At 37.6% G+C, this 17,041-nt stretch overlaps 1 protein-coding gene across 1 annotated transcript in view; it reads left to right on the top strand.

Moving 5' to 3' along the window:
- Positions 1 to 17,041, top strand: part of LMAN1L (lectin, mannose binding 1 like) — a 652,875-nt gene that overhangs the window by 374,258 nt on the left and 261,576 nt on the right. The window contains exon 10 of the mRNA XM_044077189.1: positions 15,951 to 16,018. Coding sequence (XP_043933124.1) covers positions 15,951 to 16,018 — 68 coding nt within the window. The remainder of the gene's footprint in view (positions 1 to 15,950; positions 16,019 to 17,041) is intronic.

The following is a 17,041-nucleotide window of genomic DNA, read 5'->3' as shown; positions in this document are numbered from 1 at the left end:
CCTGATGTTCCATTGCTTGTAGGGTCCCCAGAACTGCACACAGTACTCAGGGTGTGGTCAGACCAGGGTCCTGCAGAGTGGTAGTGTTTGTTGTCACATGCAGTACACAACCAGTACTTGTCAGAAATTCCAGCAGCTCCTACAGTGTTGCTGTAAGTCTCTTGGCAGCCTCCCTGACCAGTTTTCTTCTTGTCTTTTCATCAATTTTGGAGGGATGTCCAGTTCTTTGCAATGTCACTGTTGAGCCATATTTTCTCCACTTTTTGATGACTGTCTTCACTGTGTTTCATGGTATATCCAATGCTGTGGAATTTTTTTTGTACCCTTCTCCTGACAGATACCTTTCAACAATGAGATCCCTTTGATGCTTTGTAAGCTCTCTGTGAACCATGGCTTTTTCTGTAGCAGACAACTGAGCAAATGTCAGGAAAATCCTACTAGGATAGATGAACTGTATTTGGGGTTAATCAGAGTCTCTTTAATTGATGGCAGGTGTTTACCCAAGAAAACTGGATACTGTAATTAAATCAAAAGGTGCTTCAACAAAGTATTAGTTAAAGGGTGTTCACACTTATGCAACCAGCTTATTGTACATTTTTTATTTTTTATATTTTTCCCATAACAGATTTGTATAGGTTATAGGTCACATTAAAGATGGGAAAAGTTTTGAAATGATTTTTTGTGGTCTCATTTTTTTATATCACAAAAACCTGGCATTTTAACAGGGGTGTGTGTGTAAACATTTTACATCCACTGTATTTTTCTGAGAAGGATCAGTTGATCAGTGTTACAAACAACTAAAATGATGATGGTGTTTCAGGCTAACTGCATTGCAGCCATCTTACATAGCTCAGTATATCCTGGATAGTACTTCTACATATTGTATAAGCACTCTCTGTGATACACCAGTCTAACATGTTCAAAGGTTCATATGTACATAATAGGCGACTAATCTGTGAGGATCTTAAGAAGCCTAGCCTTACATTCCCATTGTAGGTTTTAGTCCTTATATGTTGTTTAAAAATAACACAGAAATGAGCATAAAAAGGATATGTTGGGACATTTACATTTACAATATCAGTGAAGCAACAGGTAGCACATTTGCTTTTGGTGCATAAGGCTGTTGGTTCTATTCCTGCACAAGGTAGATTGATAGCTGACACTGCAGCCTAAGGGGGGGGGGTGCTATACTCCTGAATGTGTCATCCTTCAGATAAGATGTTAAACTGAGGTCACATCTGCCTGAGTTGGTGATACCTCAGGTGGATGCAAAAGATCCCATGGCACTTATTGAAAAGAGTGGGGGAAGTTTCCCTGTGCTCTGCCCAAATTTCCCTAGTCATATAAACTCCACTTTGAGAAGCTACAATCCTAGTGGTACTATCCTGGTCAACAAGGGATAAATGCAATAAAATAAATAAATGTACATGTTTCCCCATGAGGGACAGGTATGCCTGTTTAGCTGATTATACAACATAATGACTCAAGGTTCACAGACTGTAATCCCATCTGAATTAAATCTATTGGGTTACCCTATAAAACCTCAGACTGACTCACCACTTCCTAGCAAACTATTCACTCAGACTCAAATGGTGAAGTGTAAACTCCCCAACATAAACCTGCACAGCAAAAAAGTGAAAGATTTTGTGGTGGGTGGCACCAAGATGAGTCTAGAACAGATGCAGCTATTAAACAATAGATAATTAGTAAGGCATATAAAATATTGTTTGGTAACTATAAGAATCAATCAGAGGAGGGTAGAAAAGCTTGGGAAGATAGAGTGGAAAGGCAATTTACCAAGGAGCAATGTTAAGGCATCCGTATGGCTCCCAAGTATGCAACAAAGTCCTGAAGGTTTAGGAGTTTTGCTCAGATGTGCATGCATAGATATTTAGGTTTATCACCATAAATTCGCAGATGGTTTGTGTGACGGTCTCTTGAGCTAACGTACAGCGACAAAACTTCAGGATGGCACTTCACAGATGTTCAAATGACTAAAGTGCGAATGCACTTTGCCATTCAAATGAATAACATCTGTTTGACATCGGGATTCCATGTATTGTATTTTGACATATTGCCGCAAACACATTCTGGAATTCAATCATATCGGTCAATGGTATGCTGGATCACACAAACCATTCCCAACCATATGAATATAAGCCGGTATTTTATACCCCAAACAGACTTCAGAGAATATTTCCTCTGGCAGGTAACAAATAATAATAGAATGGTGATGGGAAAGAGAGAGAGAGAGAGCAAGAGAGACAGATAGGTAACGTTTACAAATAACATGTTTTCTAGAAGTGTAATGAGTTGATAGATTTAAAAAATTCCCTAATGTGTGTTTTACCAGGAATGGTGGGAGAGCAAATCAATGAAAATAAATTAAAATTATTCTTCTGAGCTAGAACATAGGCTCTGAATTGTCTAGACACAGTAAGGCTTCACTATGTTTAATACTACTGACTGCCAAAAAAGCAATTTCTGGAAAATGGAAATCAAAGTCCAAACCAAATGTAACTGAAGTGCAGAATATTGTAAATAAGATAACAAAATGGAGGTAGGATCCTAAAAATGAGGAAAGAACAAATTGCATAGAAGTAAATGGAATCTGTGGCAACAACTCATACAGCATAATGATCAGGAGGAGGAGTGAGGTTTAATGGAAGGCATGGATTTAACAATTTTATGTAATGTTGAAGTGAATGCTAATTGTGAAAATGGAAATGTGTATACTGTGTGATATATAATGTTATTGTGGTTTACTTTCTTTTATATCAATGTATCTGTACTTGGGTCACTGTTTTAATTTTGATTTAATAATGAAGTTTATAAAAAAAATAATGTTCTCACCCTTGAAGGCAGAAGATATTAAAATAAATTAACATCAGACTTGACTGAATGAATACTTTTACCTGCTTTCTACCTTGCTGCAGGTGGGCAGGTGAGGATTGATGAGGCAGACGCTTGTTCTTTTCCTATAGGAGGAGGTTTAGGAAAATATACAGCAGGACAGAAATTCTATCTACAGTCCCAAGTTGTGGGCGGAGAAACCAGAGATGTCTGCCTGCAATCCCTGGTGGAGACCAGAGATAGAGGAGGTGTATATCTTTAAGGGGTGGTGGGGCTATTAGGGGTAGTATCACTGACTGGGTAAGTAGTTCAAGTCCTCAAAAGCACACCATTTCAGTCCAAAGCCATGGAATCCTGTAGGAATGCAAAGAAAATAATAGGGCTTAAATCAGAAAAAAATGTGCTTCCTGGATGATTGCCTTACTGTGGCCATGTTCTTGCCCAATAAAGGTACATGAAGAGAGACAGAAGCTGCAACAGTAGCTTGACCTTGAGAGGAAAAAATGAACAAAAAATAAAAGTGGAAGCAAGCCAGAAAATCAACACAGACAGGAGTTTTTGTCTTCATTGTTTCTCTTATCTAGTTTTTATGTGATCGTTTTTGTTACTGACGCTATATTAGATGTTCTTTATTACTTTTATGGTTAATTTTACATTACTTATCTGTCATAGTTTATCTAGGTGAAGTGGTGAGCTTCTAAATTGCCTGTGGGTATATCTGCATACATACCTGTGTGCATACATGTTGTATTGGGCTGGCATTCTGCCCAGGACTGTTTCTCAGCCTTATTCCCATTGCTTACCAGGATACTCCCCAGTTTCTCCAAGACCCTGACTAGGACAAAGTGAGTACTGGACAATGAATGAATATTGCTATTATGGATTATTGTACTGCTGAAGGCTGCAGCAGAAGTCGTCTCTGACCATTTTTTTTTTCAGGGCAAGGGCATGTAACTGCCCTGGTTGTGAGTGAGGGAAGGGCAGTTCTGGTTCATATTTTGCTTTCTGTTTTCTTTTCTTCCTTTCTCTCCTCTCTGACCCAGTTTTCTCTTTTCTTCCTGCCTTAGAATCTGAATAACTTAAGATTTTATTTACCACATGTTCTGCTTTTATGTCTCTGATGTTAAGACTTTTTAAGACAATGAATGCTGTATCTACAGCAGAAGGTGAATATAATAGATAGTTTTTTTTATCACATGTAATGTCACATGCTCCTAATCTTAGAATATACCAGTTTAACTGAATTAATCAAACAGATTCAGATTTCAGACTGAACAAGGTGGAATGCTAAATATTGTGGCACTTTTCTCCCATTTTAGTTCTCTGATCTCATCTGGGCTGACAGCATCTGGCATGTTAGTTTATTTGCAATTCATTCAGAGAGGCAGACAAAATGAATATTTGGGTCACTGCTATGGATGTAGAATGGACAAAATGAATATTTGGTTCACTGCTATGGAGGCAGGATAGACAAAATTAATATTTGGGTCATTGCTACAGATGCAGGATGGACAAAATGAAAATTTGGGTCACTGCTATGGATGCAGGATAGATACAAATGAATATTTGGGTCACTGCTACAGATGAAGGATGGGGACTGGTTAGAGCTGCTCCATCTCAAACAAGTTAATCCTTACTATTCAGTCAGAAGCTTACTGGTGAGGGGGGAGGACAGGGGACTCTGCTGTAAAGAGCTTTTGTTTCATAGCTAAGATTATAGGTCTTTGCAATGTGTATGTCTACAAGATATAGCACAAAAAGCATAAAGTAACATTTTACCAGAGTATGACAAATTGAAAATAACAGAGAACATAAGGCCCAGATAGATAGCAAACGAAATGCATAAGAAGAATAACAGCTTAAGTTGCACTCAGAGTTTATCTCATCGTAATATGTTATGAGCACAAATAAAGCCGAATTACCAATGCTGATGCAGCATGCAGTACTCTGTTAAACTAATGTGCTGTCTGTGTCTCCTGTTTAGGAGATATGAGACATATAATAAAATTCACAGACAGCCTGCATGCTATGTAAAGCCATACAAGGGATCTTGTGTAATATGTATGGGGGTTGGAATTCATACAAGTCGATACTGACTAGTACAACTCTGTTTCAATGAGCAGGAAGGTGTTACAGAGTGACATGTAAATGTAACGGTCTGCAGTTATGGCCTATGGAAATTAGGCCTCTGTCCATCCCAAGATACTGTTCTACAAAGATTTGTACATAGTATAGGTGATTCTAGGATTTCTGTCTTGTCTTGTGTCTTTCGGCTTTTCCCGGTTAGGGGTCGCCACAGCGGAACTCTGGTCTGCTAATGATTGGTAGTTGATTTTTACATGCCGAGTTACCAGCCCTGATGCACAACCTTTAATGAAGGTACGCCCATTCACACATGTCTCCACGCAGAAGACGCTCTAGTTGAGAATTGAACCAGACAGCATCTTACTGTGAGGCGACAATGCTACCGCAGCACCACCACCGTGAGTGATTCTATGCAAAATTCATAGCAAACACAGGAAAAAAAAACTGTTTAGGTGTGCTTTGCTATTAGCTGCAGCCCACCTATTATTTCCAAAGAAAGAATCTGTGGCAAGTGAAGCTCCTCCACCTCACCCTCCTCTTATTGCTGATTTAGGTGCGTATTATTGTGTGATATATGTGTTTGAGCATGTATTTAAATACATGTTATATGTCTGCATGTGTGAGTGTGTGTGTGTGTGTGTGTGTGTGTGTGTGTGTGTGTGTGTGTGTGTGTGTGTGTGTGTGTGTGTGTGTGTGTGTGTGTGTGTGTGTGTGTGTGTGTGTGTGTGTGTGTGTGTGTGTGTGTGTGTGTGTGTGTGTGTGTGTGTGTGTGTATAGATGCCTATGCCCACAAAGGTTTCATGGGGCTTGTGAAGAAATAGGACTAAAAAAGAAGGATGAGGGATAGGATCAGGCATAATCTGCAAGCAGAAGAAACACATTTCATCTGAGAGGAAATCCTGTTTCTTAGAAGAGATTGTGAATACTTGGAATGGGTGCCTCCAGTGAGTGGTAAATAGCATTACTGCAGAGGCATTCAGGAGGTCATGGGGTGTGTGAGGCACAGGGAGAGGTAGTGTGGTAACTGCAGCAGACAGAGTGGGCACTAATCTTCTGCTAGAATATCTATACATGTGTGAGGGAAAAGAGGTACAACAATTCAAGGAGAGAGTATAATTTCTTCCCCGTCTGTACATTACTAAATGCACTGAGCTGCTTTCCTGGATTGATGCATGCATTATTTCCAAGTACTACCTTTATTTATTTATTTATTTATTACTTAACGTTTTTTAACCTGGTAAGCAGACTAATCTAAGGACCCTTTTCAACCATAAACCAGGTCAGACAGGCAAATACAATACTTAAAGACAGATATACAAAATAAAATAATTGTAAGATGACAGAGCATGATTAAGATTACATGCAATTAGCTCAAAATGTGCAAGTCAGCTGTTCTGGGTAACAATGCAAGCTATAAAAATTTCTTATGCAAGAACAGTTATTGTTCTTTAATTTTGTTTCCATACAGAATAAAGAATTTATATGCAGTGCACTAGGGCATTTTAGAAATGTGATTAAGTGTTGTTTCTAAAGCAGAAGTACTTGTTGACAGCCATCAAAAGTAAAAATCCTTTCATACCGTTTTATACATGCGCCATAGTCATGAAGTTAACACACTGACGATTATTATTGTAAAAATTCTGTACTTTTCATGGTGACTTAATTTGTGCATTTAGCAATCTTGAAGATGTAGCGCCTTGAATCAGACAGCATTCCTAAAACCCTGGCCTAATTCTGAGTGTGAGATGAAACTGCAGTGATACAGGGAATGCCGATTTGAGTCTACTTTTATTCTTTGGATTACTGCTTTGGATTTAGGCACTGCCAAGTAGACATGCAAACACATTCCTAATGGCTTCGAGGTGCTATAGATTTATGACTCTTTATACTTTATTTAGTTTGTGTGTTCCCTCACTAGACTAAAAAAAGACAACTTAATTTTGTGTACTTTCTCTTCCTATTACGAGCACTTTCAGGGTTAATCTTTGTTAAATCAAGTAACAATGTGAACTGACTACGTCTCAGTTTGTGCCCACAAATGGTATGTGATTATCTGTCTTTTAATATTAGCACTGTTTATTTTGTTCATTGTGAATTAATACAGGATTTTCATGCTATGTCAAATTGCGTTATCAGTTTTCTGCTTTTCTGTCACTGTTTATATAACTATACAGTCATTTCAGTTAATCTACTTGCAGTTTCTTTTATCGCTGGACATGTTTATATTTATAACATTTTCTGTTTTGTTAGTTTTTTGCATTGCCAGAGGGACTGCTTTGCCTCTTGTGGAACAATATGATTAAAAGACAGTGAACGGATCATTAATACATGCATATTTATCATTAGCCAAAGCATGATTTCTCCCTGTTACAGTCTGCCTTAACTGGATAATATGGCATGCACTAAGCACAAATGCAGGTGTTATGGGAGAAGATGAATTTTTAATATAGTTCCCTATTTCATATTAGAAATGAAATGTTAATTAATAACATAGAGGATTTATGGTCCACTCACTGATCATATCCTGTTTAGTATGTGTCCGAGACATGGATTCCAAAAAATTTACCTTTAGAGCAAAACTTGAAATGTGAACCTTGACATCCATGTCAAGAACACATAACTGAAGATATTGAAGATTATGATCAGAGACCTGATCAGAATTCTTTTCTGCACCTGTGCTACTAGTACAGAAAACAAAGTTTTGTTGGCTTTCAAAAGTTGTAAAGCACTTGGCAAACATTGTCAGAAAGACAGTATGGAATAGTCCATTATGTTTTTGCCAAGCCTCTCAAATGTCCAGATTTTTGACTCAGATGTTTGGTCTGTTACTCATGAAATATTTTTTTTTTCATTCAGTGACACTCATTTCATGTTCAGCCTTCTTATCCTTCAGAAAATGCAGGCAAACACACATCTTGTTATTCTAGCTACATTCTACATTTATGAGAGGAAGTGAGGGACACGTTATTGGTACAGCCAGCAGTCGAAAACAAATCCATTTTGTATTCTGCAGTTGTCTTTGCTGGTCAGTACCAGCAAATCTGACTGCCTAGTTTGAGACCTTACCACAAGTGAAGCAGGGGGTGCTTAACATCTGTTAAGCTCGGGTCTAGTGCTATAGTAGCACTTTACAGATTTGTCTTTTTCTGAATCGCTAAGTGCAATCACCTCACTCAATGCACTACTTAATCTTTTTTTACTTTTGCAACATTTGCTGTAATTTTCTGGGTGAAGTAACAAAAGTACTTCACTGCAAGCTGTTTGATGTAAGTCATCATTACAACAGTCAAATAACAATTCTTTATAGATTAATGCAAATGTATGCAATGTCCAGATGTATCACAATGGTTAATTTACATCACTTTAAATAATAAGAAAGAAAAAATGGCATTTCCTCGTCGTACTAAGACCTTTCACCTTTTCTTACCAACCATCAGTTGACCGTGATCAGCACCATATTCCTAGTATCGCTTCTCTCTGCTTGGCCCAACATCTGAAAACTAGACTTCCACAAGCTTCTCTCCATACTGACAATTAGCTTAAATTTATCCTACAGTAGGAAACAAGGAGACAGAAAGGAGCTAAGGGATTATCCAATCCTAGCATCATTCTGCAGAGGTGGCATCTTTTCCCTTTAAACCTTATTTCCCACTGATATGATGGGAGACTTTATGATTGGGGTCATGCAGTGATAATGTGAGGGAAATGTTCCTGCACCTGGGATGATGTCTTTCTCAAACACCTACCCACACTGTCTTTGCTTTACTGATGTTAGCCCTGCACATTCCCACACCTTCCCCTCTGGAAGAGATAGATGGCCACCACCTCATCATTCCACTTCTCCCTGCACCAACAGCAGTAGGCACCTGAAAGGGTAGTTGAACCTGAGTCATGTGGGTCATAGCTAGAGCTACATTCCCATATGGCAGCAGACTTGTTTTCCAGTCTTTGTATGACTAGATGTCAGATGGTGCATTTTCAGTGTTCATTCCTCAGCTACATGTGGCATATGGAGCTATGTAAAACATGGCTTGACTTGTAGTGTTTGTAGTAATATATAACATCAGGAACAATGAGTTTCCTTAAAGCCACTATTCTTTTCACTGTTCTGTCAGTAACTTTATTGTTCTTTACGGGAATAGATATTCATAGGTTCATAGGTAGGTACTAGGCTATCGGCCCTAGGGCCTATATAAGCCTAGCCAAAAAATGTACCCTGGCTTTTGCCACCCAAGAAAATTATTTTCCTGTGCCCTTGTCGAGCAGAGCCACAGAAGTGATCCCCGGGGTGAATTTCCCATTTCCCATCCAATCAAACTTCTGCATATAAGAACAAGATTCCTAAAAGCTGTGGTAGTCATCTGATTTTGGGATGGATTTTTGAGAACACATGTATAGTGACGTTAGTGATATTCATTCAGTAAAGTAGACTTGGTCCTATTGAATAGATACTAACTACAAAGTTTTTGTTTGTATAGCACACACAACCTTGAAGACATATGATGTTTAATACAAGAATTGTATTATTTTTTATATGTATCTCATCCTAAAGTATAAATTATGTTTAGCATTCTGAAAGTACAAAAATAAATTGTCACAAACCATCTTTTAAACCAATAGTCAGGGCATCTGCTGCTGAAACTGTACCATCGTATGTGCATATTCATAGTCTTCTTAATGATACTATGACCAAATTAGCTTCATATGTCAAAGATTCGTGACATTTTTAAATAGAATAGAATGCGAATTTTCTAATGACATGTTTGAAAAAATTGATATATAGTCACTGTATATCTGCATATTACAAGATTTGGGTATTGAGAATGTTTAGCAAAAGCTCAGGCTTTACTAAGAAGAATTTTTTTATTATGTATCTAAGAAGAAAATTTGTATTATGTATACACTTCTAGATTTAGTTTAAAAAATATATATGTATTTTTTTTTCAAAGATCATTATTTTCTTATAATCACAGCAACAGCAATGGGTGCTGTGATGGTACCCATTTTTCCTAACATTGGTTTAGCACAAATGGGAACCTATAGTGTTGTGCAAGTTTGAACTTTTTAAGTATGTTAAATTTTATGTACGCTTCATAAATGATTTATTTTTTATTTGGCATGCAACTGTTAATAGTTTTAGATGTTTTATGGAAGAAGTGAACAGAAGTTGTGAGTTTTTAACTTTTGAACACAGTAGTGACAACATTAATTTTCAGATGTAAATGTGAGGTTTGATGATGATGATTATAATAATAATTGTTTTGTATCTTCTGTATATAGGAAACCCATTATCAAATGACTATTTATATTTTAAGAGTCAATATCCTCTCAACCTAAAGAAAAATGTTATTAAAGGTTAAGGATACCATATGATTATACAGCTTTTCTAAGACAATTGCTTACATTTGAAAACAATGTTTAAAAATCAACCCAACATCTACACACCACATATACAAACCTTTCTTAAATGTCAATGAAAAACATTAAAAACATTAGTTGTTGTGTCTTTCGGCTTTTCCCGTTTAGGGGTCGCCACAGTGGAACTCCGGTCTGCTAATGATTGGCAGTGAATTTTTATGTGCCGAGTTGCCAGCCCTGACGCACAACTGAATGTTTAAAAATCAACCGGTTGATTTTTAAACATTCACTACTGTTTTTGTTGTTTTTCATTGACATTTAAGAAAGGTTTCTATATGCGGCATGTATATGTATTTATCACCATCTAGTGGCCAAAACTGACATGAATTGAGATTTTTAGTATGTTTACTTTTTGGCGCCTTTTTTGGTATTTAAATGCTTAGATAATGCTATTTGCTATATGTCTGATGAAGGGTTTGGATATAACCCGGAAGTGCTTACTATCTTGACTGTTATACTTGAATAAACAAACTGCAACTTAAAAACTGAAACTCCTGAGCCGTGGTGGTACTTTGGTGACTTGTTTGAAGTTTTCTTTGCATTTTGTGTTTGCACCACTCAGTACCTTCACCCCAAAGCTGTTTACTGGATTTATTACATTTATGAATACTGCTCTGCACTAAAAACTAAACATCTTAGCAGTGCTTCATGTAAATATTCATAAGAATGTTCAGGTTTTAAACATTTTGGGTTCTCAGAAATTGATTGTGTTAAACCTACTGTTTGAGGTGGTGACTGTGACACATTTTTAGACCATAAATAATTATTGTGGCAGTTAACTTTAAATGCTGGGACTTCTCCTGGATTAAATGAACATATTAGCATTAAGAGTGCCTCAAAGTTGAAATAAACAGATCTTGATAGATTTATGAATGTCATATGACAGTTTCACTACTCTTTTTAAATGCATGTTTATAGGTGTTGTTAGTTCTGATGAAGTCTCATAGTAATAGAGTCTGGACAAAGACAGAGTGATGGTAAACAATCTTTCAGGTCCTGGATTTCTTATTACTCAAAGACTCTTAAGACCATCCCTTAACAAATATGACTCTGAAATAATAGTGGCCCATGTTGGGGTTAAAACTGTGAGGCACAAAATTCTGAGGAATATGTAGTGGGACATGTCAGAACTCTCCAAGCATGTCACAAATGCAGAGAAGACATTGGTCCTCTGTGGAATCCTTCCTTCTCCAAGAATGACGCCTTAGATAGAAAGAAAAAATAATTGGATTCAACAATTGCTTAAATAACTGGTGTCATTCTAGGGGGGATCCAGTAGGTGGCAGCATGGAATGAGATGCTTTGTGGTCCTACTTGCTTTGCAAATAATGGTCTTCCTCTCTCATTCCAAGGCTTCCACATACTAATTAAAGCTTTTCTCCCCCCATAGTGCCGTTTTAGGCAAAGTCCAGTGAATGCACATCCCAATGTAACTAACACTTCAAATCCAAACTGTGATCACATTGCGATAGCTCTGCTCACTGCCATAAGTCTCGGCAATAAACTGCCAGACCTTGAGGACTTCCTGCATTTGCAACATGTCCATGTATCTGCAATTATTGAAATGTATTTTAAATGCTTAGAAAGTACTCCTTCCTAACCTGAGTTGTGTGCATACCATGCCTTCAGACCCAATGGCAACTGTGGTGTCATTTCCATGTTTGTTAAAAATCATATCACCTCCAGGCAGATTCCCAGAGACCCACAAACCAAACTTCATTTAGTTGAAGTCACACCAAACAAGACCAACTATCACGTACAGGATAGCCTCTATGTTCCCCAAAATTTCATGTAAAGTTCCTAAATGCACTTGACAAACTCTTATTAACAAAAAATCCATTATCTTGGGAGACTTTAACTACCCCTAAAGAAACTGGAGTACCTGTACCTCCAATACAGGATATGCCTAGAACTTTTTAGATATAACAAACAAAAATTCCCTGGACCGATTATTAACAAACGTACTGGAAAACATTATATTCTTGACTTGGGCCTTACAAATGTAGCATCATCATGCACTGCTCCCCAGGTATCTCCATCCTGAGTTAGGCCAGATCATAAACTAGTAACTTTCATCTTCAATCTCTGTAAACCTGCTGAAGCAAATATCTCAGAATTCAAGGATTTTAAACAGGGTCCCTATTACATCATCCAAAATTCTGTTCAGCAAACGGCATTTTCAGTGCACTTACATTGAACATGCTGTTCATCGAACTGTTCATAGTGTGATTGCGGTACAGTGAAGATCACATAATTTGCCCTTTCCTCACTGTAGTGCAATCTCAGAGTTGGTATATGTAATTAGCGGGGGGTATGGGGGTGCTGGCCCTCACAAGAGCGGAATTTGATGAATGGCATTTTCAATGAAATGATCGCTCAAGAAAGTTTTTGATGATGTAATGTAGACCCTTTTAAACATACTAATCTCATCAAATTATATGACGAAGTTTCAAAATTCACTTTTAGAAGCATCACAGCAGAAGTTTCTGCAGCAGAAAACTTCACCAAGGAGTTCTATGCCCAGTTTGATAAATGTATAGAACTGGCAGTCCCAACCAGAACTAAATATAATGGGAAATTTAACAACAACCTCACCCTCAGTGTTCCACCAACATAAACTTGACAATAAAAGAAAAAAAAACTCCTTAAAGCATACAGCAGATCAGAAAAATCCATATATCAAGGATAATATCAGAAATTAAACTAAAAAAAATGAAAAATACTATCAGGTCTACTAAAGCAGCACATAAACTTAAATTAGCATCTGAAGCAAAGGACAATTACAAATTCATCTTTAGCTACATTAAGAAACTAAGAGATAACACCCAACATTGCTCTGAACTTATTCAAATGGTAGCCCCATACTAGTAGCCATTGCTAACATATTAGTAAACAAATTCAGTGCAAATTTCACCCCATAAACTACTATCCAATATTCACTTATCCCCGAATAGATCAAATCTCACATTACTAATGAACGTGTGCTAAAGGTGCTTTTCAAGACCATAAATACTTCATCCGTGGGACCCAATAATATACTAAAGTATATACAATGACTGTCTATTAACATTCAAAAGTGAGCCTGCTTATTAGTCAGCCCAACCAGTGTGCCTGTTGTAAATCGAGCATATACCAATGGAAAAAAGTCCAGTTGCCCGAAATTTCTGTTATAATATACACTATGGAAATTCTACTTTTCTTTAATTTTTTAAAAAAAAATTAAGTTACAAAACCAGGGAACTTCAAAAGAACGAGACAGATGGAACAGACAAAAATACAAGGATAATCAGATACATTATGCAAAACTAGAGAAATGTACCTGATTATCTTTATATTCTGTCTGTCCCGTTCCTTCTATACATGTGAAGTCTCCCGATTTAATTTTTTTAATTAAAAAAATAAATAAATAAATAAAAAAAAGCAATAGAGATCTTCCTTTCTCCTTTGCTTCCTTTACACAGCACTGATGTACTGCATAAGCGTGGGAATGTAAGTCCCATACACATGTGAAGTACATAAAGAAAGCCCATGATACCGGGGAAAAACAAGGAAGAGCAGCACAGCGCCATTATACAAGGACATTAACAAAATTAAGTAACTTTTTTCTTAAATAATGTGATTATATAATAGCAATAACACAGGGCTGGGTGTGGGTAATGCTGATTTACCCACACCCAGCCTTGGGGTATTGCTATAATTAACAGCACTAAACAAGCCCTGGCAGAGACACTCCTTAAAATATTTTAAGCTGAACTTAGCCACAGGAGTATCCCCTGTGGTTTGGCTCACAGCAGTAGTGATGCCACTCCATAAGAATGGCCCCACCACTGATCCCAGTAACTATAGGCCTGCCAGGTTAATGATTCTCATTTAGAAAGCCATGGGATGTATTATAACTGACGTGATAAACTATGATATTAAAAATCTCATCAGACTTGATCTGCTGCAGTTTGACTTTGTCAAGGGTCAATCCTGTCTAATGAATCTGATTAACTTCACTGAAAGGGTATCATAACCTGTTGACAGCATGCCCATTCTGTCCACACAGTGTAACTTGTCCTGGCTAAGGCATTCAACACCATCCCCCATGCTAGCATAGTTAGTAAGCTTAATGCAGTACAACTAGATCCCAATTTTGTAAAATGGAGAGTTAATTGGCTACAAGACTGAACCCACATGGTGGGGTTGGAGGTGCATTATTAAAGAGTATGACAGTGACTAGTGGTACTCTTCAAGGTTCGGTGCTGTGACCTCTTTTTGCTTGTTATTTACTTTTTTGATCTTCAGATTTTGAACCAAGACCTGTAGCTAACCAGCTTTGCAGATGACTGCAAGCTTGGAGTTACTATAAAATCTCGCTCTGATACCCAGGCCCTTCAGTATGAACGTGCACTCATAAATACCTGTTGTACTAAACAATGTGCTCAAATGAAAATGATGAAAAGTGCAGTAGTGTCACATTTGGTAGAAACCTCCTCCCTGCAGTATACACTATAGACAATATACTTCTCTTCAAAGTAAGAAAGCTGTTTGGGATCTTGGAGCTCAGCTTGATAATTCCCTCCTTTTTGATCATCACATAACAACAATAGCCAGGAAGTCCTTCTACTTGGCACAGTTGCTTGCCAAAATAATACAATCCAGATCTGAAGAGCTCATTGTTCCCATATTTTCATCATTGATTAGGCCAACTATTGAATACATCACCCCCTTCTGGATGTATATCACTAGTCATATTAAACAGCTAGTAAGATCTCAGATGTTCCTAGCTATGAAAATCACTGGCTTAAAGTCATTAAGCTACCAGCAAAGGCTGGAAGTGCTGTCCATGTACTTAGTATCTAAATAACTCCTACAAGGGGATCTGTGTTTTGCCTTCCAAGATATTACAGACCCATGGTCCTGAATTTCTTGTATCTGCACAAATCAAGTAACTCCAACATCACCAGAATCTGGGATCTGAATCTTCACCAGCAGATGAATAAAACATAGTGAAGAGAGAGGTTCTTTACACAGTGTCTTCTCCAACTCCGGAATGGACTCCCCTCTGGAAAGCAGTGTAATACTCTATCATCCTTAAACCTGGATGATTGGATTGGTATTATAAATTAACCCTCAGCTTGACTGGCCTAGGCCTACTCTAAAGAGGAACTGTGGTCTAAGGGTGGGCACTGGCAACTCATCAATGGTCGCAATACTCACGTGCCCTGAAATTCCTATGATCCTATGACTAGAGACTATAGTAATCTGATGTGAGTATTGCCCTAAAAGGATTTTTAAATTACATGCCTTTTTGTTTATAAAGCTGAATAAAAAAGCTTGGTTTTAATCCATCCAGTTCTTGTGTTTTTTTATTTTATTTAAAATATTTTAGAAGAAGAAATACATGACAATTCTGAGCTGCAGTGTAGTGTGGAATGGACATACTGGTATTTGTCCCTTTTTGATGTCAGATTATCTCCTTTGTCCACATTCTTGTCTGAAATATTGTGCTGCTACCTGTACTGCTAACTTGGCTACAGAAACTATAAAATGGAATACTTGCTTGGTTGCTTGATTTAAACATGTCTCTGACTTTAGTTTCTTTTATACAGGCCAAGAGTAACCTTGATAATGTGCTGAAAATTCAAAAGCATTTAGTGCAGACCCTTGAAGAAATGAGGTATGTGTACTGTGAAAGCAATTTTATGTATTTTACTGGAAACAAATTAGATACAAATATGCTGAAATTGTGTAATTGTATTGTTACTACAATGACTGACCCTTACAGGCAAGTCTTTGCCATAAGCTAGATGCTTCCTTAGGTCATTACAAACCACACAAACAGAAGTGTTGAATATAAGTTATTGTTAAATTAATTAATTGACACATAGCTTTAAACAGTTAAACAGTTGCAACATGAATTATTATATCATGTTTGTAACTCTTGATATAGTCTCCTTTCCTTATGAAAGCTTGTCTGCGGGAGGCTGTTTTCTGCTGCATCTTTTGTCCTTAATTATCTGTAGTAACATTCAATGTTTCAGCAGTAATGTTGACAATAGACCGGTAATTGCTCTTGTTGATACTAATTGCTGCAAAAGGAGTTGGAAAGATCTGGAAAGGATATTGCTAGACTATAGAGAACTGTGTATCTAGATTCTATTGTTTATTTACAGAGTCCTTATGTACCACAGGATATGTGGCTGAGACAAATTCCCATTTATAAATTCCCATTTATAAACCATCATGATCCACAAGGACAAATTCTGGCTGTGAAACAGATGACTCTACACTGAGTGACTGCTGAGACAATGGAGGAACTGGCTGCAGGGAGGGGTGAAAGTAACCAGCTGTCCTTGGGTGTGGAGGGAGATGACATGACCTGCTGCACTGCTGGCACCCAATAGAGATGAGTGAAACAGCAAACACCATTATGATCCAAGATGTATGCACCCATAGTCTGGATTTAGCTTGTTAGAGCAGAAGCAAGTATGTGCCACCAGGTCAGCGTTGTAGGTTAAGTGTGCAGTAGGCTGCTTCCAGGGATAATAGGGGTTAAAGTAAGTACAGTCTGTGATAATGCCTGGGTGCTGATCTCCTGTGATGGGGCCAGTTGGGTAATCAGGGGCTGATGGTCAATAGGGTCAGGGAAAATTATATGGAAAAATGCCCATTTATGAGCCATTTAGATGTACACCATTAA

Source organism: Protopterus annectens, chromosome 7.part0 (genome assembly GCF_019279795.1).
Source record: "Protopterus annectens isolate FY-2018-M chromosome 7.part0, PAN1.0, whole genome shotgun sequence".
NCBI lineage: Eukaryota > Metazoa > Chordata > Ceratodontiformes > Protopteridae > Protopterus > Protopterus annectens.
This window is presented reverse-complemented; position numbering and strand designations above follow the sequence as displayed.